Genomic DNA, 24453 nt, shown 5'->3' with positions numbered 1-24453 from the left:
AGAACCGGCCTGGGTGACCCTGGTTGAAATACCTACTCAGCCATGAAGCTCAGTGGACTGTAGGACAGACACACACACAGACACACACACACTCTCAGCCTAACCTACCTCACAGGATTGTTGTGAGGATAAAAAGGAGCAGGGGAGAACCATGGCAGCATTTAACTAACTTGTCCCATCAGTGCAAGGATTACTGCTAATGCAATGGGACTCCCCCCTGCCCCCGTGTGTACTCCATGCCCCCCCAAATCTGCTCCAGAAGGTTGGGGGAACTTCTAGAACAGATTTAGGGGACAGGCAGGAGGAGGAGAGGGGAAGTAAAGTTTCACTGCACAAGTAGAAATCGTACTAATGGAACTACATACTTAGTGCTATGTTGAATATAAGCCCATATGTGCCACCAGGGCTGTGGAGTCGGTACGCCAAACCTTCGACTCCGACTCCTCTATTTTTCTACTGTCTGACTCCAACTCTGACTCCAACTCCTCTAGTCCTTTTCTACTGTCCGACTCCGACTCCACCCAAAATTGCTTCTTGTCAATCAAAATTTATTTGGAAGTCAGAGTCGGTACATTTCTTCCAACTCCACCCAAAATTGCTCCCGACTCCGACTCTGACTCCACGACTCCAACTCCATAGCCCTGTGTGCCACCTTGACTCTTTATAGGAAAGAAGATTATAAATATAAGGAAGTAAGTATTTGTTTCCCTCATAACAACTGGATAGTTTTTGGACAGAAATAATATCATCTGGGTTATGAACTATGAATTTGTACTTTTAGGCAAAACCAAAACATTTCAGAAGCCTGTCAACAAACCACAGAACTTGTAACGTGAACTTGTATAGTATAAGGCAGGGGTAGCTAAGGTAGTACCCTCCAAATGTTATTGGACCAATTCCCATCATGGTCAATGGTCAGGGATGATAGGAGTTGTAGTCCAACAAAAACTTGATGTCTACCCTTGGCATAAGGTTGCAAACAGCCTTGTGTATAAAGTCCATATAGTCATAATTTTGATTGGTTGCTAGAAAAAGCAGCTTAGCAGCCACATAACAGTCAGAAAGCTCCCCTGCCAAGCCCATCAGGAACCTGGAAATTAAACTGAGAATTGAAGCTAAGCTTGGAGCAGGAAACTGGGAATCCAGAAAGGCCTGCTGCACACTTGAAAATTGTGGACATTCTAAGGCGTTTTTAACAGGGAGGGGGAACACTACAAGGCATGCATGTGTGAAGCCTCTCTCATCAGTAGACACTCCTTGTTTAAGCTCAGAAAGCTTATTATTGGCTTGACCTTCCCACAACTTTTGGCACCGGTCTTCAGCTCAGACTTAAAGATGAGTGTAAAGTACTTTGATGGAAGTTTTGCATGTTGAAGATTGCTATTCAGGCCACCAATCTTAGATAATCAACTAATTCATTATCCCTGCTACCTCTAAGTTGAAGTATCCAATAAAACCTAACGAGAAGATGAGAGACTGAAGAATCCCCAACAGCAAAAGAATAACGGAAAGCACAGGGTGTGAACCCAAAGTAAACTAATCCAGAAGTCATCAGTAAGCTACAGGAGACAGTATACATCACTGTTTTTTCCAAACCAAAGCTATTAATATAATTCAATGTCAGGAAATTGCAAAAAATTCTGCATTGAACACAGATGACTCAACTATAGTGAGGCATATAATTTATTTTTATTTTATTTTATTTATTTGTATCCCGCCCCTCCTCCCAGCAGGAGCTCAGGGTGGCAAACAAAGCACTAAAACACTTTAAAACATCATAAAAACAGATCTTAAAATACATTAAAACAAAACAGCATTTAAAACATTTAAACCATAAAAAGGGTTAAAAACATTATTAAAAACATTTTAAAAGCAATTCTAACACAGACACAGACTGGGATAGGCCTCAACTTAAAAGCTTGTTGAAAGGGGAAAGTCTTCAAAAGGCGCCGAAAAGATAACAGAGATGGCGCCTGCCTAATATTCAAAGGGAGGGAATTCCACAGGGTAGGTGCCGCCGCACTAAAGGTCCATTTCCTATATTGTGCAGAACGAACCTCCTGATAAGGTGGTATCTGCAGGAGGCCCTCACCTGCAGAGCACAGTGATCGACTGGGCATATAAGGGGTAAGACAGTCTTTCGGGTATTCTGGTCCCGAGCTGTATAGGTCTTTGTACACCAAAACTAAAACCTTGAACTTGGCCCAGTAGCAAATGGGCAGCCAGTGTGATTCTTTCAGCAGCAGGGTGACATGTTGGCAATACCCTGCCCCAGTGAGCAGTCTCGCCACGGCATTTTGCACCAGCTGCAGCTTCCGGACCAGCCTCAAGGGCAGCCCCACATAGAGCTCATTACAGTAATCCAGCCTAGAGGTTAGCAGTGTGTGGACAACAGTGGTCAGGCTATCCCAGTCCAGAAACAGCTGTAGCTGTCTCACCAGCCGAAGCTGGAAAAAGGCACTCCTAGCCACTGAGGTCACCTGGGCCTCTAGAGACAAAGATGGATCCAGGAGCACCCCCAGACTACAGAACTGCTCTTTCAGAGGGAGTACAACCCTGTCCAAAGCAGGCAACAGACCAATTATCCGAACTCGGGAACCACCAACCCACAGCGCCTCTGTCTTGGTAGGATTCAGTTTATTGGCTCTCATCCAGCCCACCACTGAGTCCAGGCAGCGGTCCGGGGCTTGCACAGCCTCTCCCGATTCAGATGTTATGGAGAAACAGAGCTGGGTATCATCAGCATACTGCTGACATCTCGCCCCAAAGTTCCTGATGACTGCTCCCAAGGGCTTCATATAGATGTTAAACAGCATGGGGGACAAGATGGTACCCTGCAGCACCCCACAGCACAGTTGCCAGGGGGGCGAAAGACTGTCATCCAATGCTATTCTCTGAGGACAACCCTGGAGATAGGATCAGAGCCACTGTAAAACAGTGCCTCCAATACCCATCTCACTAAGTCGGCCTAGAAGGATACCATGGTCACTGGTATCAAAAGCCACTGAGAGATCAAGCAAGAAGAACAGTGTTGCACTCCCCCTGTTCTTCTCCCGATAAAGATCATCCATCAGGGCAACCAAGACCGATTCAGTCCCATAACCAGGCCTGAACCCAGACTGGGATGGGTCAAGATAATCGGTTTCATCCAAGAGTACTTGGAGTTGCTGCGCCACAACCCTCTCAATCACCTTCCCTAAAAAGGGGGTATTTGCAACCGGTCGGTAGTTGTCACAAATCAATGGGTCCAGAGTGGGCTTTTTCAGGAGTGGTCAAATCAACGCCTCTTTCAAGATGGCTGGAACCACTCCCTCTCGCAATGATGCATTGACCACACCCTGGATCTACTCGGTCAGACCCCCTCGGCAAGCTTTAATAAGCCAAGGAGGACAAGGGTCGAGGGGACACGTTGCTGGCCGCATCATCGCAAGCACCTTGTCCACGTCATCAGGCCACATCAACTGAAACCATTCCCAAGAAGTTGCAGCAGACATTGCACTGGACACCTTATTGGGTACTACAGTAGATGTGGATGGGACATAAAATCTGCTACAGAGGTGACCAACTTTACCCTCAAAGTGCCTTGCAAACAATTCACAGTGGGCCTCCAAAGGGTCTAAGACTCCATTTCCTGGAATTGATGTCAACAGACCCAACAATACAGAAAAGCTCCACCGGATGGCTACTTGAGGATGCGATGGAGGCAGAGAAGTGGGCTTTCTTCGCCGCCCTCACCACCACACAGTAGGCACGGTTATGTTTTACTCGTGTCCGATCAGCCTCACAGCACGTCTTTCACCACTTGCACTCTAGCCGTCATCCAGCCTGTTTCATTGCCCTTAGTGCACTGGTGTACCAAGGTGCAAGCCGGGCTCCACAGCGCAGCAGAGGGCACTCGGGGGCAACCGTGTCGAGAGCCCAACACGCATCGCTGTTCCACAGCGTGACAAGGGCTTCAACAGGGTCACCTGCTCTATCTACTGGGAACTCCCCCAGGGCATTCAAGAACCCAGTGGATTCCATTAGGTTCCAGGATCAGAGCCATAAGTTTAAACTTCATCAGGAAGTGGTCTGACCATGACAATGGGGTGACATCCACCCCCGCTATCTCCAGATCACCCCTTCCTCCATCTGGAGCAAAAACCAAGTCGAGGGTGTGCCCTGCCCTATGTGTTGGGCCAGTAACAAGTTGAGACAGCCCCATGTTCATCACAGAGGCCATGAAGTCCTGAGCCGGAACACTAGAGGCAGCCTCAACATGGACATTGAAATCACCCAACACTATCGTTCTGGGCTCCTCCAACGCCACAGCCGAGATGACCTTCACTAGCTCGGTCAGAGAAGCTGCTGGGCAGCAGGGTAGACAGTACACCAGCAGCAACCCTAGTTTACTCTCTCCTCGGCCCGACACCAGGTGCAGACCCTCGCAGCCAGCTCCAAGACAGAGTGGTTTCGTGGTGACAGAGGTGGAAGTTCTGTAGACCACAGCAACTCCTCCCCCCGTCCCTGCAGCCTGTGCTGGTGCTGCAGCAAGTATCCAGGTGGGCAATGCTGGGTCAGATCAACCCCTCCAAGCTCAACGCGGAACCCATCCATGAGAGGAGCAGCAGCAAGGAACAAGGCGCAGATAGCCTTGCGTTCACCTTCTCGGGTAATTCACCACCTCCCCATGGCTATATTTCCCTCTGCCCGTAATCACTGAAATTGGGGTGGCATCACCCATGTTCCTCCATACTAAGACTCCTCCTAAACACCTAATATGGGCCCAACAGAAGCCCACCAACAAAGCCTGCTGGAGCGAATTATCCCAGTAGGCCTCTGCAAGGATTGGGAACAGTCACACCCATTCAAGCTTTTTCACTCATATCTACTCCCCCTCCTGTCTCACACCCGGGGAGGGCCAGCCTTCTGCCAGTTACAGACTAGGCATCTGGCAACTTTCTCCTCTCATTCAGTTCACTGCACAGGCTCCCACCCTGTGCAGGAACTACACATGCACCACACGCCCTCCCCACCACCAATCTTCTCTAGACTGGTTTAACAGAAAACAAATTTAAAAACAAACAACAAGAAAAAGTAATAGAAGGGGGTAGCGCCCTCGCCCTTGGGACTCCCCAAGGGGCAATCCCCTTTGGTGTCGCCTCTTCGGTGGCAATCCCGCCGCCCAAGGGCAGCTGGGCTTGTATGCCTCCTGGCCAAGCCAGCAGCTGTTGCAAGGGGCTGTGAGATTAACTGCAGCCTCTCTCTGGAGCAAGGGCTAGACACGGGGTCCCAGTCCTTGCAGCACTTACCAGAGACTTCAGCTGTCTGGACAGACAGCAGCCCAAAGGAGCTAGTAGCAAGCACCCAGATGCCAGATACTCATGGACAAATGCTTCTCCCATGTGATCTCAGAATCAGACACAGTTAATAAAAATCACTGCATAATCCTTGTAAAGTAAATGGTTATCACAAGATATTTGTTACATATGTGGTAGAAATATCCAGTTGTAACTAGTTACTAGAGGAAGACAGTACGGCTCTTCTCAGACATGATTGGGGTTACGTTAAGACTCACCCCATTGATCCTGTTCAGTGTGACTGAAAATGAGGTGGCTATGAATTTGAAACCAATGATATGGATATTGTTGGTAGCAGCTAAAATAGGTGTGGGCAAGAAAATGGAAATGATCTTAAGCCCCTTCTGAATGGGAATGGTTAATGAGGTGTACAGAAAAAGCTTAGATGAATAAATTAACTGAATTGATTCAAAGGAAAGAAGGAAGACTGCGAAAAACTAATTTTGTTGAAAAATGGTCCTGTTTGGTTGATTTTTTTGGAATGTAAAATATGGAAGTGTAGGACTTGAAATATGTTTTTGTAATACCTAACATACTAAATGTATACACACACACCTGCTGATAGTGAGAGTAATCAAGAGTTGTCTCAGCCCAATAGCTTATCCCATGTAGCCTTGATCCAATACCACTGAAGAATATTATTAAGCAATAAACTTCCTGCAAAATTTCCAGCTAAGTGCAAAAGGCTGAAATGGAAGAACTTTGAGTGGCAAGCAATGTCTCCTACCACGGCCCCAAAACACAATTTCAAATGGGTTGGTCAGGCAGTGACCACAGTTTAGCAGCATAAGGTGGAAAGATGTCCACGATGCAAAGACAGCGGCAGTTCTAACACTACTATGAAGACTACGTAGATTCTAACACAGGTGCAATGCTATTTCCTCTTCCCCCTCCCACATACAGTTTCTCTCTGTACAATGATAAATGGGCTCCCATTTAGTGGTGCACAGACAGGAATGCTCCTCTCTCTTCACTGTTGCTCAATAGTTTCCTGAACAGCTGAGCAGGATGGGGAGGAGGACATTTTTAACCTCATCTTCCCACAATCTCCCCTGTCCAACTGTTTAGAAAACAGCTGAGAAGCAGTGAAGAGGGAGCTGATTCACTGGATTTTCCCAACTGACAAAGTTTCAGGGAAACGGAAGGAAGGATCTTGGCGGGCCAGTGGTTCCCCTCCACTGATGTAATGCCCACAGTCTGGGCCCCTGATGCTATAAAGGGCCTAGTTTCCTCAGAGCTAAAGGACTTGCAAAAAGTATGCACTACAGAGCTGAAGGGTAGCTTGGAATAAGTCATTGTCATGAAAGATTCTCAGCAAAGATGTACTATCTGCTCCAAAAAAGGCAGAAGAAAGCACTCACAAATTTAATGCTCTGTGCACTTTAGCATGTGTGGCAAGAAAGTAAGCTTCCTGATCAACCTCCACAACTTTTGTGCCTGTAATCACTGGTATACCCACTTTGCTCAGCCAAGATGTAAACTGTGCCTGTAGAGAATCAACAGCTATTCAGTAAAACTTATTGATGTTCATGGTTTAATTACTATACTATGTATAAAGTATAGTATAATTATACTATACTATACTATAGTATACTATGTATACTAGTATATAGTATAATTATATTATAGTATAATTACTATACTTATATTACTGTAGGTTTTCAGGTCAGCCACCCCCATGACCTTCTTGTACCAAGGGTCCTTGGCAGGGGCGGGCTTCTTCCCCCATGTAAGTCAATGGAGAAATTGCTATTTTGATTTTCCCAAACTGTATCATGGAGAAAAACAAAATGGTGGCTGTTCACAGAAGCTCTGAATTGCTGCATGCACACACATCAATTTCAAATGAAATAAACAAAAATCAATGAAATAAGGAAACCCTGAATCAGCACCAAGAAACAAAGGTACTATTTCAAATAAGACTAGTATCCACAGGATTGCAGCTTTAACCTGCAAAAAGAGACCTTGCTATCCTTGCATGTGTACAGAGAGTCACACAGAAATCTGCCTTGTCTCTAAGTAAACATGATCATTATGTATTACAAAAAGACAAGTGATTCCTTCACAACCAAATATAGTACTAGATTGTATGAAGACTCTACTCGGTTGCAAGGCAATTTTTTTATAACATATTATATGTATGTTTGCACTAGAAATATATAAACTGAAAAATTATTATTAATTTTTAAAATTTAATTATTCATACATACATACATACATACCCCGCCTTTTGGCCAAAGGCCCTCAAGGCGGCTTACAAAAAACACAAATATAAAGATACAATATAAAATACATCAACAAAACAATACAATTTACAAAATACAACTTACAAAAGTTAAATAACTGCTCTTAGGCTAACAATGTAAAGTGCACAACACACGAGGGAAAAGCGACAGGGAAGAACGAGGAAAAAAGCACACTCAGGCACCAGTTCTTAAATTACATTTCTTATCATGCCCAGCTGGAATGGAAGCAGGTAGCCTGATAGCATGGTGGCTACTGGAGAGAGCAACGGCAGCTAGTCACTCAACAGAGGCGATGAAACAGCTCATGGATGGATCAGCTTTGGCATGGAAACAAAACACATCTTTGCTGCTGAAGCCACGAGGCATCCTGGCGAGCATGGCGCCCCCCTCCCCAGAACTCTGCCCCTCTCGTTTGCCTCTTGCTTGGGTTCCTTAGCCACCATGAGGCTACGGAGATGCTGGATATGCTCGGGGTAAGCAGGGGCCGGCCAGCTCGACTCCAGGTACACATCCCAGCAGAGTGGCTGCTGCGCCCAGGGGTCCCTGGGAACACTGATTCAAAATAGCCTTGATTTAAATTAACCCACCCTGGTTCGCAACATCTGTTGAAGTATTGGGCTTCTGGCCTTGCTCCAGGTTAAGGAGCAAAGAGCTAGACTTGAAATCATAGCCTACTACTTCATAAGCTAGAACATTAAGCACTCAGCCAGTTTTCCTTCACAAGTCAAATGGAAGAAATAATCCATGTTGATACCAAGGTAGGAAAAAGGGCCCATTTACCATTATTTTAAGAGCCTTCCTCCCACAGTTATCAACTTGACTGCTTATTATATCATTCCTTCCTGTTGCCACAGTGTTGAGTGGAATGCCATAAAAGATTGTTCAGGACAGCATCAGCTGTTTGTCCTGGGAGGCTCCAACAACATTTGTCTGCACTACACCTGCCTTTGTAAGTTGCCAATCTTAAGATTCAGTTTATATTCTCAGTTGAGCAAGAAGGAGAAAACCACAGCAGATAACCTATCATTAATAAAGTGCAAAGTCATAGTTTGCTTGGTTTCTATATAAAGATTCACGTCCTCTTAAAGTCAATGACATCATCCATTTCTTGATTTCTTAGAGAAGCAGTGTTTCTCCAAGCACACTAAGAAACATCATTTTGTACGTAGCAGAACGCAATTAAAGGACATCATCTACAGAATTAGAACTTAAATGTTTATGTCCACCTTTATTCCTGCCTTTGAAATTGAAGAAATACAACCCAGCTAGTTAGGAAGCTCCTCTATTCTCCTCTATATATCTCTCAATGTTCATGAATCTCTTGCTTGTCCAAAGATATTTATTTATATATATAAATATATTTGTATGCCGCTATTTCGTTAAAAGCATCAAAGCAGTTAACAATAAGTTTAAACAAAACAAGATATCACTTCTTTTCTACCTGGAAGCAGGAACTTAAGAGTTTGCATGCATTTCAATTAACCTGCCACTGTTGTCACTTGGCAGCAGTCAAATATTCCAGTGAGTCAAGACCACAGTTGTGAAACTAACATCCTATTTTTAATTGCTTTATATTATCATACAACAACACAGGTAGAAGTGAGGGTCCTATGATCCCCAGCCTCACAGTAGTCCATCTCAGCACACATACTACTAATTTAGGAACAGGAACCCATTTGCCCTACAAGTCTCTCCTGTGAATCCCTTCTCTTCTCCTCCCAATCAAACCACATAGGCTGGGGATTGCCAACCCAGCACCAGTGGGCACCATAGCACCCACAAAGGCTTTCAACAGTGCCCTTATGCAGGAGCCCCAGGCTCTGAATTTTCATTTTAACAAGTCTCTAGAAATAAATATACAAAGCAAGATGTGCAGGTACTCTTCTATGCGATTTCTGTGAAATGAACCAGCCTCGCTGTCAGTGTTTTTAGTCAATGAGTGAAGTCAGCAGTGACTGGTAAGTGAATTGTTTGGACATCAGACAGTAGGGATCCCTGGAGTCCTAAAGAGCATTTGTTTTCCCTTTCTCTTTACTGCACGTTTCCTGCTTCTGTCTTTTTTTTCTAGTAGTCCTTGGACTCTACATAGTTGCCCTTTCTTTTTTCCCCAGCAATCTGGATGCCTTTTTCCTGTTGTGGGTTCTTCTGACATCAGGTGCTCTCTAGAAGTTATTTTCTGCAAATACTATTACACAGTAAGTGCAGGTGGATGTTAAAGAATCCCCCTCCTTCCAAAAGGCAACTGTGAAAACTTGGCGAAGAGGCTTAGGCATGTCTCTTGCTATGCCAGAGTTGATGTCCAGGCACTCATTAAGAATTCACTGTACTTACAGTGCAATGGTAAACATGTCTACTTCAGAAGTAAGTCACTTTGTGCTTAATGGGGTTTACTCCCAGGTAAGTAGGTACAGGATGGCAGTCTAGGATTTGGTTTATGACTGGCATTGGGGAAAACAGGGTCTTGTGTTTTTAACCGTTGCATATCCACAATCAGAACCAGCACAACATGGGGTTGTAGCCAATGCTAGTCCTACTTAGAATAGACCCAAATGGAGTTAATGAACATGACTACTTTAGGTTTATTAATTTAAAAGGGTTTACTCTGAGTAGAACTAGTATTGGACACACAACCCATAGTTGACTTCCCATGGTAAACACAAGACTGTTGGGGGAGGGGAGGTAGAGAGAATCAGCAATGATTGTACTTTCTCTAATTTTGTGTTATGTCATGCCTCCCACAGCAGACATTTTGTGACTGGCACCCACAGCACACTCTTAAAATTTGAGATGTGCCCACTGGTCCAATTTCCTTCCCCCCCCCCAATGGATTCAAAATTTCCAGAAATGTTTACATCTCTACTAAGGTGAACATTCCATCAGAGCAAGGAATTCTCTTTACACAATGGAACATTCTCCCCCCCCCCAATGTTCTGGACCAGATGTGGATATGGCGCTGAGCACATGCAGGGGAAGGATAGGAGGAAATCCTGTTGAGGTAGCACAAGAATTTAGTTGAACACTGGCCACAGGTAAATGGAACAAAGGAAACCTCCACAACCATTTCAATTTGTAGTTGAAATGATATTCTATTGCTCAAGTGGGACCTCAAAAAAACCCACATCACTGCTCTGTGACATGCCATTTGGTCTGTGACATGGAGCTTGATATTCTAGAATTACTGGGGTAGCATTATAGTACGGGGAAATTTGTCCAAACTGAAAAGTTAACTAATCACAGTACTGTTTGATGTAATAAAGAGGAGTTTGTTTCAAAATATGTCTAAAGCCTTTTCTGTTAAAATGCCATTTCCACAGCAGCTTTAAAGTCAAAAGCAATTCAGGGGTTTTAACGGGTGTTTTCCCTCTTGAAAACAGGAAAGGGCCATGCTATTTGAATATATGTGCCAGTATAGAAGACTGAGTACATCCCTGGGTTCCCAACTACATCTATCATTGATTTTCTATGCACATGTGAGGAAGCTTCTATATCTGGTATATCTGTACATCATCTGTGCATCATTTAAGATCTGCAGCATCCCCTAGTGGAAAAAATGAAGTAATTAACTATTCAAGGTGTTACAGTAGTTTTACGATATGGAAACCATTACTTTTACAGCTCTCTCACGTGTGCAAATTCACATATGTTTTTGTGCAACATTAAACCTAGTTAGGTAAAAGGGAACATCATACTAAGTAAAGGGTTGGTGGAAGAAGAGTATCATCCCAAATAATTTCTTAGCTGGTTAGCCACAGAGTTCTTGTTACACTTTAAGAGTTAGACTTGGATCCAAAGATCCTCTGCACTTTCACTTCTGTGTGGAAGGGTCCCTGATTTTTGCTTGTTATTACCCAAAGTTTTTATTTTTGCTTAAAAAGTTTATTATTACACAAGCTATTACCCGCTTGTTACCTAAAGTTCTCCGAATGGCTTACAACATTATTAAAATTATTAAATCATACATAAAACAAAATAATAAATGTCCTATGCCATGTTCTATATTGCCCCTGCATATTTGGGGGGCAGAGTTGGACTGCCGAACAAACTGATGGATTCTAAGCTGATCTAACTACAGGCAATGTGCCCAATCTGAGTCTCTCTGCTGCTGCAGACTGGAGCTGGTGTAGCAAAAACAAGTGTAATTACTGCCCTCTCCCTTTTACCCTGATCAGCATGAACAGTAGGGTTTTACATTATACATGAAGTGGTAGCTCAACTACTCCTTTTAGCCCTGCTGCTCCCAGCTTGGATAACACTCTTAGCCTACGCTTAAACCCAACCAACAACACGGGACATAATTTCAGTTTACCACTACATATGCCCATCTCTGTTTTTAAAAGCAAGGATGATCAGATAAAGGAGGCTGTATAGAAAAGGGAATGTTTGGTAACTGATGAAATGCACTCTTTACATAACTATTAAAGGTAAAACAACTGTATCCTCTTTTACATCTGGTTAGTTTCCCTGTTTTCCCCCCTTCTATCTCTTTAAAAAATTTAAACACAGTTTTTAAGTGGTGGTATAGCCCCTGGTACAACCCATCTTAAATCATGGTATGAAGTACAAATGGGCCTCAGTCATTCATTTGGAGACAAATGCTCTAAAGTTAGTGTTGGACATTTGACCAAGCAAATATTGTCAAAGCGCTAATTATATCAGAGTAAAAAGGATACTTTAATCATAAACAGGTTTTGATATTTATGCTAATTACAAAAACGTTTTAGCACTTACTGTGAAACACTTAAATTAATGTAATGAAATAAAAGCAAGTAACAAATTGTAATGCCAGGTCCATGGTGGAAGAAAAGCAAGATACAAATGCAACAAATTAAAAACTTTAATTTTATTTAATAGAGGTAAGGTTTCTATAAATGCATATGATACAATGGACTGTTCTTCCCTGTGGTTGTTATTCTGGAATATCAAGGTCAGCCTACATCTACATTTTTTTAAAGTCCAAAAGCAAAGTAAAATAGTCCATTAATACATAGTTTCCAAGTAGAACTTTGAACTTGATCAAACATAATGTGGTTTAAATATTATGTAGCTTTATTTTCTACTCAAATATTTCAGTTCTGATACTTGTGGCTATGAGAACAACTTGAACTATTTATATAAAATATATACTTAAGTGACATGGCACAATTCTTTAGTTTCGTTTACTAAATGGAAGTCCAACAAGCTAAAGCAGATCCTAGTCTTCTAGGGTGGTGGTTCCCAAACTTTTTTCCCCCTGGACCACTTAATTATTTTTCTGCCTGTTGTAGCAACAGAAATGCATTGTGCTAGGTGCTTTGTTATTTTTAATTGTGTTTTATTGCTTCTTTTCTTTCTTATATTGTATTACAATCTGAATGCGATAGAATTCAAATTGAAATCAACACATAAAATTAATAAAATACAATTTAAAATCAGTATGAATATTTAGTACAGATATGCCATGGCCCCCCTGAATGAAGCCGCCTGCAGGCCACTGGTGGTCCATAGACCACCCCTGTTCTAAGACATTGCAAAATATTCAGAATACCAGCATAACTGGTATATGCTGTTCCAGGCTGCATTCTCAGTTAAAGTGCGGTAGCAGTTAGTCCAATAGGCTCGGACAGTACCCTGCATGTTTATCTAGATGTTGCCCTTGAATCTTCAGCAACCGACTGGGATTCCATTGTAGAGGAGGATAAGCCAATGTGAAAAGAGATCCCTTAAGTTCAAAAACTGGACAAATATCTGGATGTTTGACACACATGATTCAGGTGTGTAGAGTTGAGATGTAAAAGCGTCCCGAATCAGTTTAAGCCAACTGAGACCACCCTATACCTATCTAAAGCCATATTCTAGTAATGAACTAAAAACTACTACACAAAGAAATACAAAAAACCAATGTTCTTAGAAACCACTGAGTCCCAGGGCAAATGAGCAGCAAACAAGTGCACATTTGCTGGGCCAGAGTCTGAATCGGGCTCAACCCTGTGACAATGCCAACATTTTCAAAACAGATCTCTTAGAAGAAATCAAAAGACCAGCCATGTCTGATATAACAGACTTCTTTCCGCCATCATTCCAACAATTAACTAAGGACCATTCATGAACATAAGTCTTTACTGTGTTCAAGCTTAAAGTTTATTTAAGCACTAATGAAAACATAATGATGTAATCACACTGGAAGTTTAAACTGAAAATGGTATTTAGCCCAAAGGCAACTATATTCTTATCTGTCCAAGTAAAGATTAATGAAAAGAAATGGGGGTGCCACAGCATCTGATTGTCCTGATGCGCAACCTATACTCTGCACAAGAGGCTACTGTAAGGACAGAATATGGAGAAACCGATGGTTCCCCATTGGAAAGGGTGTGAGGCAGGGGTGTATTTTATCACCCTGTTTGTTTAATCTATATGCAGAACATATCATATGGAAAGTGGGATTGGACCAAGATGAAGGAGGTGTGAAAATTGGAGGGAGAAATATCAACAATTTAAGATATGCAGACAATACCATACTCTTAGTAGAAACCAGTAATGATTTGAAACGAATGCTGATGAAAGTTAAAGAGGAAAGCACAAAAGCAGGACTACAGCTGAACGTCAAAAAGACTAAAGTAATGACACTTTAAAATTGACAATGAAGACATTGAACTTGTCAAGGACTATTAGTACCTTGGCACAGTCATTAACCATAATGGAGACAACAGTCAAGAAATCAGAAGAAGTCTAGGACTGGGGTGGGCAGCTATGAGAGAACTAGAAAAGGCCCTCAATTGCAAAGATGTATCACTGAACGCTAAAGTCAGAATCATTCAGACCATGGTATTCCCAATCTCTATGTATGGATGTGAAAGCTGGACAGAGAAAAAAGTGGATAAGAGAAAAATCAACTCATTTGAAATGTGGTGTTGTAGGAGAGCTTTGCGCATACCAGGCACTGCAAAGAAGATAAATAACTGAGTGTTAGAACAAATTAAACCAGAACTATCACTAGAAGCTAAAATGGTGAAACTGAGGTTATCATAGTTTAGACATGATTCACTAGAAAAGACAATAATGCTGGGGAAAACAGCAGGGAGTAGAAAAAGAGGAAGGCCAAACAAGAGATGGATTGATTCCATAAAGGAAGCCACAGACCTGAACTTACAAGATCTGAACAGGGTGGTTCATGACAGATGCTCTTGGAGGTCGCTGATTCATAGGGTCACCATAAGTCGTGATCGACTTGAAGGCACATAACAACAAAGTCTGTGTCACTTTATAGTCCATTATGAACTATAGTCCACTTCATGCATCTGATGAAGCATGCACCATAATAAAAACTGCTTGCCTTTAAGGTGCCAAGAAATTTTTTTATTGATTTTTTCAGCAGCAGACTAACAGTTACTCCTTGTCCTGCCCAGAGTGAGACTCACGAGACGAAGACGAGAATGGAATTAATTCTTGTTTTATTAAAGTAACATCGAAGGCAATGCGTTTCATAGGCACACTATGCTAACTTACTGCGATCCCTAACTAGGCTACCTAAGTAAACTCTGCAGCGTGTGAAGAAAGTTGAGTCAGCACCCAGGTCAGGGGGAAGCAGGCTTAAGTAGGAGAAGTCTTCGCCCATAATCTCTGACTCCTTCGAAGACTCTCCCTCTGACCAAAGCGCTTCTCCCGGCGTCTGGCATGGGAAGAAGGGGGGCGTGCTTCCGCTGGCTCATCTGACAATAGTCTCGATAGGTGCCGACTCGGCTTCCGGAGGCGGGGAAGCGCTTGAAGTGCCAAGGGGGGAGCTCGGGGGGGGGGTGGAGTTGGCGCACACACCAAGACATCTCCCAACAGCTCTATGGGGGCGTCTGGAAGTTGAGTGTGGTCTTCTTCGGTGGGAGAACTGTCCGTGGAAATTGGCAGTGTCAAACACACCCGCTCCCGCCTCATCCTCGAAAGTCTCAACACCCTCTGATTCTTCCCCTTGCCCTAGCAGCCAGCACCGACGCTCATCCAGCTCCCCTCCTTGATCCTCCTGAGGGAGCTGGGGCTCAACACTCCTATGGAAACCTGGAATGAGTTAAATTCAACGCCACAGTGAAGTAGTTGCCATTTTAGAACCTTTTAAAGACATTCACTGCATTGCATACTCTATTCTGCAAATTTTAGATGTCACATGAGACACCAGCAGTTGCTAATATCGGTTCTAACTCAGTTGACAGGCTCTCTTGGAATTTATTAGCAGATTTATCATTATGAATTAGATATGGTACTGAACTACCTGTTTTTCTGTGTCTATACCAGTTGTAGTTTTGATATTTTTGTACTGACTGTGTTGTAGTTATTGTCAGCCGCTTTGGGCTTCATTTTGGAAGGAAAAGCAGGGTACAAGTCTGCTTAGCAGTAGTTGCTTGGTGACAGGTTTTGAGAGGAGAGTGATGTGACGGTCCTTCCCTGGCTCTCCCTGTCAGGTTACTACCTGCTCGTGGCTACTGCCTGTCACTAGGCACCACCAGGGACTCCACCAGTCCGGACCGTCCTTTTTTATGGTTTCTCTCTCCGCTCTAGTATAGACCTCACCAGATCCCCCTGCTAGGCAGCACCACCAGTCACGTTCTATAACCAGTATTCCCAGAGTCTCTGCCTGAGTCTCTCTCAATCAGGTTACCTCTGTGACTGCGTGCTCAAGCTGTCCCACTCCCTTTGTATCAATGCAGATACATATATTTCTGGTTTGCTCTGAATACTTGTGGTGTTATTCTTCCCTTCACCACTGCCACCATTTGTTACCCTTCAGCCTTGGTATTTACCTTACTCTCCCTTCTGGTCTGTGAAACCCCAGCCAAGGATCAGGCCTTTGGTAAACCAAAAGTATTTATTAAATAACAAAGATAACAAAGATTACTTTAAAAGGCACTTAAGCATATGGTTACATCTATTCCTGAGGTACTGGTCTTAGTATTAATCCGAACTCCACACTCTCCTCTCATAAACCCACCAAACAACCCTCTAACGTCCACACTCCACCTCACATCCACCTTCCACCTCACATCCACCCAGATTTACCTGACATCCTTCCATTTATACTGTCAGCCATTTTAAACACTCAGCCAATCATCCAGCATTCTACTGCCCATTCACTCCCCCCTCCTCTTTCATTCCACTTACCATGTATCTCCTATACAAACAGCACTTACCATATATACACTAATAGAGGAACATCACAAGTGACACAATCACTTTAAGATTTTCTTAGATGAGGCCCAGATCAGGTAAATTCATTCTGATTGGTGTGGGTGACAGCAGACTCTGCTGGTTGGAGTTTAAGTTGGTTGGAGTTAAGAGTTGAGGAGACAGTTGGTTCACCAGGGCAGTGTGAGGAATAAGACCAGATAATAGATGAGGAGAAAATTGAGGCCTGTACATTAACACCCAGGGTATTGTTAGTAACTGTCTGGTGAAGATCAGAAGGAAGCTGGTGACTGAGTTGGTCTGTGAGGCTGCCCTGTGAAAAGATCTTACCAGAAGTGACAACATGGGTTTTAAAAGTTGGCTATGGTGTCCCAACAGGCAGACGGCAACCAGAGAAGCTTTAGGGTTCAGAGGCAGATTATCCTGAATAGCTGGACTGCGCTGTGGAAGCATTTGGCTGGGGAGGAGGTTTAGGGAAATGGGCCTGTGGTAAAAGCTTTAGGAGGCTGGTGTCAGCAACAGTGTCTCTCAAGTCTTAAAAACTGTCAGCAAGCATCTCCAAGTCCCAGTATAAGTATCAGCATTCCTTTATGTAAATAGTATCCCTTTAATAAACCTATAATCTTAGTTTAAAGTTTAACCTATTTCTAGTGTTGCTATCCATCTCACACCCACAGCTTTCTACGCATGCTTCTAGGAGGGTTGAAAGCATTCTGTGAGAATTGGTAGCAGCAGAAAATTAAGAGAGCCTGTTTACATGAAGTGAGGCTGAGAGGGACCCAGGATCCTTGACAAGGACCATAGCCCCAATGCTATACACCAGTGGTTCCCAACCTTTATGAGGACGGGACCCCCTTTGTAAGCTCAAACCATTTTGTGACACCCCCCCCGCTAATTGTAATTTTAGTCTCTGTTAATTGAAAAAAATGGTGCATGGCAAAATCACATCTCCAAATATCCCTTTCCATAAAAAGCTCCCTGCAGACGGGGAGGCGTTGCTTTCCTTTTTAATGCAAAGGTCCAATCAAATTGGGATCCCCCTCCCTCCACAGCCTGAAGATGTACAGTCCTGTCTCCCAACACCAGTGGGTTACAGTGTTGGACTAAAATCCAGGTTCAGATCTGCACCCAGCCATAAAGCCCACTGGGTGACCTTGGACCAGACACCGTCTGTCAGCCTGATCTATCTCACAGGGTTGGTGTAAGGATAAAATGGAAAGGGGGGGGGGACCATGTGCACCTCCTTGAGCAACTTGGAGGAAAGGTGGGATATAAATGCAATAATTAAATTCATTTAAGCTGCAGTATGTGGACCCCAGTCTCAGCCAACCTGCTGAGCTTTTAAAAATAATAATAATAATCAAGAAGCAGCGATGTGGTCGTGGTGGGGATGCTAGATGGTGAAGACAAAAAGGTGGATAGACTGAGGAGGGGGTTAGTGCTTTTAGGCCTTGAGATGACAATCAGGACTGATGAATTGTTTAGCATGCACTTGAAGAATGAGTGGAGCAGAAGACAGATCAGAGCACACACGCACACAAACACACCTGCCCCTCCTGCAGGTGTGCATGCATTTGGGCACGTGGGAGAAGCCCTCAACTGCTGCAGCATCTTGGGGAAAGAGACTGGGGGTGGTGGAATGTAGGTGGAAGAAAGGGGGGACACTGGCACACACACAGAGCCTCAGAAATGGAGGATGAGCGAGTCCTGGGCTTCCTCACTGCTTCTTGGCTCTGTCTGGGCCGAAGGCAAGATCTGAGTGGCCTCACAAATAAGAATAATTTTTAAAAGGAGGAAGCAGCGACACAGTAGTCATGGAAGGCAGGCAGGCAGGCAGGCAGGCTTACTGTCAGGAAGGAAGAGGGAAAGCAGCCTTTCGTTGCAGGCTTGCTTCTTTTTGCTTCAGAAAAGCCCTCTCCTCTCGTTCTGAGCAAGGATGTCAGCAGCAGCAGCTGTGCAAGGAGACGGGAGTCGGGATAGTCATCCCCTCTTCTTCCTGGCAGCTCTGCCCTCAGCCGCCTTTAGCATCTGCCATGTGTGGTATTGGCAGATGCCTGGCCTCAGTGCACCTGAAAGATGCTGTGGTGCTTCGGCAAAGTCCTCCCCTCTTGTTTGGAGCAAGGGAGAGATGTCGTCTACAGCGGCAGTGCAGAGCAGGCAGCATCCAGGTAGTGAAGACTAATAAATAATTCATTTCTTTACTGTCCGTGGCCCCCTCTGGTTACATCACGGCCCCCAGGTTGGGAACCACTGCTATATACCACATCTAGTGTTGGAGATCACAGGGATCACAGTCCCAATGCATGTAGCTGAATCAATTGTTCCTGAACATCCAGAGTTCCACTGCAACCACCAGGGGCAAGGGGCAAGTAATCACAGTCACTACAGTCTCCTCCTCTCCATGCGTGTGGGAGGAGGAAAGGTCAAGTTAAGAGCATTGGCCAAGCACTTAGGTGGCACCACTCACTTTTCTCTCATACAAAGTTACTGTGCATGCAGATCCAGGCACTATCCATTTCAGTTCCTGGCTATTACTAGTTACCCTTTTCATCTCTCCGCTTTATTCTCCACAGACCACTCAGCTCTATACAGAACATAGGGAGGCCCACCCCATGATCAGCAGTGATCACAATGCTCCTGCCTTTCCTGTCAAGGGCACTGGCAACCTAATAGTTCTAGGCAGGATCCTGCACCTTGGCAAGCTCTATCACAGACAGTTATGCAACAAGTGAATGTGTTCCTAATATAGAACTGGTGCCATCAGGGACACTATACCTGCCACTCTGCTGTCTGTCAGCCACGACCCAAGACACAGGAGCCCTGCTGGTTGACAACCCTACACATATCTTTTCAGAATCCATTCCATTCTGGATACTGTGGAATAGAGGTTTGACTTTGGCAACATGCTGGACAGGGAATCTCTTTTCCACATGAAAGTATAATCTAGCTGGTGTGAGGATGGGATATGGAAGGGGAGGGACATGATGGCCTCCTGCTAAGGAAGTTACATTGGTGGTGTGTTGCATAGCTTCTTCCGCCTTCCCTTTATGTTTTGTTTTCTAAAACAGTGCTTGTGAGCAGCATAAGAGGATCTGAATTCCTGCCTGTAGAGATGACTGGGGACAAGCAGTAGCAGGGTTTTTTCCGTCTGTGCCACTGGGCATCATGGAGCAAGGGGCACTGTGACATGATTGTGTGTGTTGTGATGCAGGAAGGTGACATGGAAAATGTCCTCATCATTGTGAGTTCATTGACTCCCTCTTTGTGTAGGTGGCATTGTGTAGGGTTTAGCTGCGCTTTTGCTATTTTTGCTGTTTTTCCAAGTGGTGCATTTTCTCTCCCCTCCTGGACTAAGTGGATCTATGATTTAGTAGCCATTCCACCAGCATCTCCTCCTCCACCCCAAACATAATGACTATATAAAATTGCTCTGTAAATCCTATGCCAGTTACATCCCTCTCTCCTAGTAGTTTTCAAACTGTGTTCCAGAAATCCTTAGTAATTCTGTAAGGTCCCTCAATGAGGAAAGTCAGTAACCATGAGCAAGTTTTCTTAAATGATTTTTCCACCCATGCTCACTTTCCCCAGACATGTACAAGGGAAGTGTTGAGTGTATTATACTCCCATTTCATACAGAAGAGACAGATGGCGGAGCCAAAAAGATCTGGCCAGCATTCCATAAAAACTTAAGTGTTTTTCCTAGGACATGCCCAGAATATTGTGTCATGACAGAAGTTCCACAGGAGTCAAGTCCACATGGAATGGTGTTTTTGAAGACAGAAAATTTGAAAACCATTGTTGTAAACTAGGAAACCTGCTGTTATATGCCTATATCATCATAAACACATGGCTCTCTTTGGTCAGGTACTTGACATCCATTAAAGCTGTATGTGAAGTATCACACCTATGGATCTCAATCAATCAGACTGCTACAAAGACAACCTGAACTCAGAAGAAATTATTACAAGTTATGGTAAAGATCACAAAGTATTTCTAAATGACCAAACCACAGACAAATTGGAAATCGTCCTGTGACGTCATGCTGAATGGATACCCTTTGGCAAACTCCAGTCTCAGGTACAGGGTACTATATAATGCACACATCAACCAGGACACTTAGTATTACTGGTGTCTATTTGAGCTTTTCATTAAAAACTTTAAAAAAGCAGATCTGACTATCAAGAGCAATAAGGAGAAACAGTACATGACCTTAAAACAGAGAATATAACTTCGTAGAGTTGCTACTATACTACCTATGTTTATCAAGAGATTATGAAAGAACAGTAACGATAGAAGAAACCAATAATACTTTCTTACCTTGATATACAACTTGTTTCTTAATAGCACTACATCTCTCACAGACATACCCACAGCCTCCCAACTAGAGGTGCTCTCTTTCTCCCAAGAGAGTGCACACACAGTTTTCTTCTACCTTCATCTCTGCCAGTAAAGGTCACAGTAAATCACACTGTTAACCTAACAAGAGCAGACCTGCAATCACAATATCGCCAACGAATGTTAGAAAGAAACCCTGATAAACAGTAACTGGAAGAAAGAAGGCTCTAAAATACAACTGATCCGCTGGAGTGCGCTCCACCTGGAGTGCAGGGAGCCCGAGAGCTCCAGGTGATCACTGTCAGCTGGAGCGCAGCAGCTGGAGCTCCCCACTCTACAGCTGAATGCCCTGCTGGTGCCACCATATTTGCGGAACGCCAAAAAGCGGGGCCCTACTGTAATATGTGTTTGACACGTTCTGAGCAGTGTGACAAAAGTACTGTATCAATTGTTGCAATTTGTGACAGGCATCTCAGGACGAGATCCATTCTTACCAACGTTATTGTCATGATAAAGTTATGCTAAAGAGATGGAAAGAGAAAAGACAGCAACTATCAGGGAAAGTGTGAAGGAAAAGCGGAACATGTTTCAATAGGCAAATAGATTTTGGTGAGGAAGAAGTTTCAAAAGACAAGGATCTGAGGTCCACTGTGGAAACACCCATATTGCAGGTAAAACAATGCATTTTGTTGCGATTCCTAAAAAATACCTATCAGCACAGGTTATCTCAAAGTGATGTGTGCCTTTGGCATATACTTGCAGTACTCAAACATTTAGATGACCTCAAACAGTAGACACAGAGTGTGAAAGAACAGCAAGCTGACCAGAAATGTAGACAGTCCTGAGGAATAATTATATCCAATATGTATTCCAGAGGGACAGCCTTGTTGCAAAAACAAGTCAGTTCCCTGACACCTGGAAGACATACACATTTATTGTTGGCATAATCTTTCATAAACCAGAGCTCACTTCATCAGATGATCTGAAATCATGGGATGATGTTCACAAGCTTAGCAGAGCTTAAAAACAGGATTAGTTAGCTTTCTAGATGATTCATTTTATTAACCAGTATATGCTATAATAGTTAAATTAGAACCTCTCTAAGCCCACGGTATGCTTGACAAGATGCTGGGGGCACACAACAGAGAAGGGCTGCTGTCTTCACGCTTGCTCAGTCACTTCCTTGAGCCATATTGACTGTTGAGAACAGCGTGCTAAGTTAGAAATACCTTTGTCTGATCCAAGAGAACAATTACTTCTTTTTTAAAGGGGGCTGCCTGCCCGGCCCCCTCTCCATAGCGCCTCTGGAGACGAGCTGAAATCCCTCCCCCATCACAAGCCTCTTCCACTTCAGTGCCACACCCACTCCCAGCATCTGCGGCAGCGTACTTTCCCCCCTGCCTCCCCTTCCACCTTCCTCCCTCGCCATAGTCCGCTTCCCACCTTACCGTGCTGGGTGAAGATATTGAAGCCGCTTTCGGCGCCTCGGGGAGCGGCCGCCTCTCGCCGCCGGTTGGCGGGCCTGGCAGTGCTGCTGCTCCCCCGGAGACTCCTAGGTTGGGGCTGTGGCTGGGAAAGAGACGACGGCTGCTGCTGCTGCTGCTGTGAAGCCGGCTGCTGGAGCGCGGCGGCGCCCGGTTCCCCGACGCGGCCCACCTGCTGGCCCATCCCCGTTCTCCTCCCGTCTTGAGCTCCCACCAGAGCCCTCGGCTTTTTCCTCTCGCTCACATGCCGCCGCCTAAACCACTTCTTGAGCCGCGCCCGGCTCCCCACAGGGTTGCCCTGTCTCCTTCTTCCTCACACCCGCGGTCCGGACAGGCCCTCACGGACTCGCCTCCTCAACCTCCGCCGCCGCCATCTTAACCACAGAGCTCAGGGGCAAGGGACGGAACGACTCCCTCTCGCCCACCCTTCCCACCTCCGGTCCTCCAGGGGCGGCTGTTGCTCCTCCTCCCATCCTGGCCCAGCTCCTTGCTCTCGTGCTCTGGCCCCGCCCACAGGCGTCCGCAAGTGAACGGTAGTTACTGCGCCCTCCCACCCTAGACGCGTTCGGCCCTACCTTCTCCTTGGGAATGTGATGAGAATCGATTTAAAATAATCATAAACTACAGATAAATAAGCTCAGGTGCAAAATATTCAGGCCAAAAGTTTAATACATTTATTCATCCTAATTATTATTAATATATATAAGAACATAAGAAGAGCCTGCTGGATCAGGCCAGTGGCCCATCTAGTCCAGCATCCTGTTCTCACAGTGGCCAACCAGGTGCCTGGGGGAAGCCCGCAAGCAGGACCCGAGTGCAAGAACACTCTCCCCTCCTGAGGCTTCCGGCAACTGGTTTTCAGAAGCATGCTGCCTCTGACTAGGGTGGCAGAGCACAGCCATCACGGCTAGTAGCCATTGATAGCCCTGTCCTCCATGAATTTGTCTAATCTTCTTTTAAAGCCATCCAAGCTGGTGGCCATTACTGCATCTTGTGGGAGCAAATTCCATAGTTTAACTATGCGCTGAGTAAAGAAGTACTTCCTTTTGTCTGTCCTGAATCTTCCAACGTTCAGCTTCTTTGAATGTCCACGAGTTCTAGTATTATGAGAGAGGGAGAAGAACTTTTCTCTATCCACTTTCTCAAGGCCATGCATAATTTTATACACTTCTATCATGTCTCCTCTGACCCGCCTTTTCTCTAAACTAAAAAGCCCCAAATGCTGCAACCTTTCCTCGTAAGGGAGTCGCTCCATCCCCTTGATCATTCTGGTTGCCCTCTTCTGAACCTTTTCCAACTCTAGAATATCCTTTTTGAGATGAGGCGACCAGAACTGTACACAGTATTCCAAATGCGGCCGCACCATAGATTTATACAACGGCATTATGATATCGGCTGTTTTATTTTCAATACCTTTCCTAATTATCGCTAGCATGGAATTTGCCTTTTTCACAGCTGCCGCACACTGGGTCGACATTTTCATCGTGCTGTCCACTACAACCCCGAGGTCTCTCTCCAGGTCGGTCACCGCCAGTTCAGACCCCATGAGCGTATATGTGAAATTAAGATTTTTTGCTCCAATATGCATAATTTTACACTTGTTTATATTGAATTGCATTTGCCATTTTTCCGCCCATTCACTCAGTTTGGAGAGGTCTTTTTGGAGCTCTTCACAATCCCTTTTTGTTTTAACAACCCTGAACAATTTAGTGTCGTCAGCAAACTTGGCCACTTCACTGCTCACTCCTAATTCTAGGTCATTAATGAACAAGTTGAAAAGTACAGGTCCCAATACCGATCCTTGAGGGACTCCACTTTCTACAGCCCTCCATTGGGAGAACTGTCCGTTTAGGTTGGCGGGCACTAGAGAGAAGGCCTTTTCAGTGGCGGCCCCCACCCTCTGGA

The 24453-nt window shown here is 44.5% G+C and overlaps 1 protein-coding gene across 1 annotated transcript in view; it reads right to left on the bottom strand.

The window, feature by feature from the left end:
* The window catches only part of ABL2 (ABL proto-oncogene 2, non-receptor tyrosine kinase), a 71299-nt gene extending 48287 nt beyond the window's left edge, over nucleotides 1–23012 (bottom strand). The window contains exon 1 of the mRNA XM_061634222.1: nucleotides 22513–23012. Within this exon, the coding sequence (XP_061490206.1) occupies nucleotides 22513–22732 (220 nt within the window). The 5' untranslated portion in view covers nucleotides 22733–23012. The remainder of the gene's footprint in view (nucleotides 1–22512) is intronic.
* Nucleotides 23013–24453: the final 1441 nt, after the last annotated feature.

This window comes from Rhineura floridana, chromosome 6 (genome assembly GCF_030035675.1).
Source record: "Rhineura floridana isolate rRhiFlo1 chromosome 6, rRhiFlo1.hap2, whole genome shotgun sequence".
Classification (NCBI taxonomy): domain Eukaryota; kingdom Metazoa; phylum Chordata; class Lepidosauria; order Squamata; family Rhineuridae; genus Rhineura; species Rhineura floridana.
This window is presented reverse-complemented; position numbering and strand designations above follow the sequence as displayed.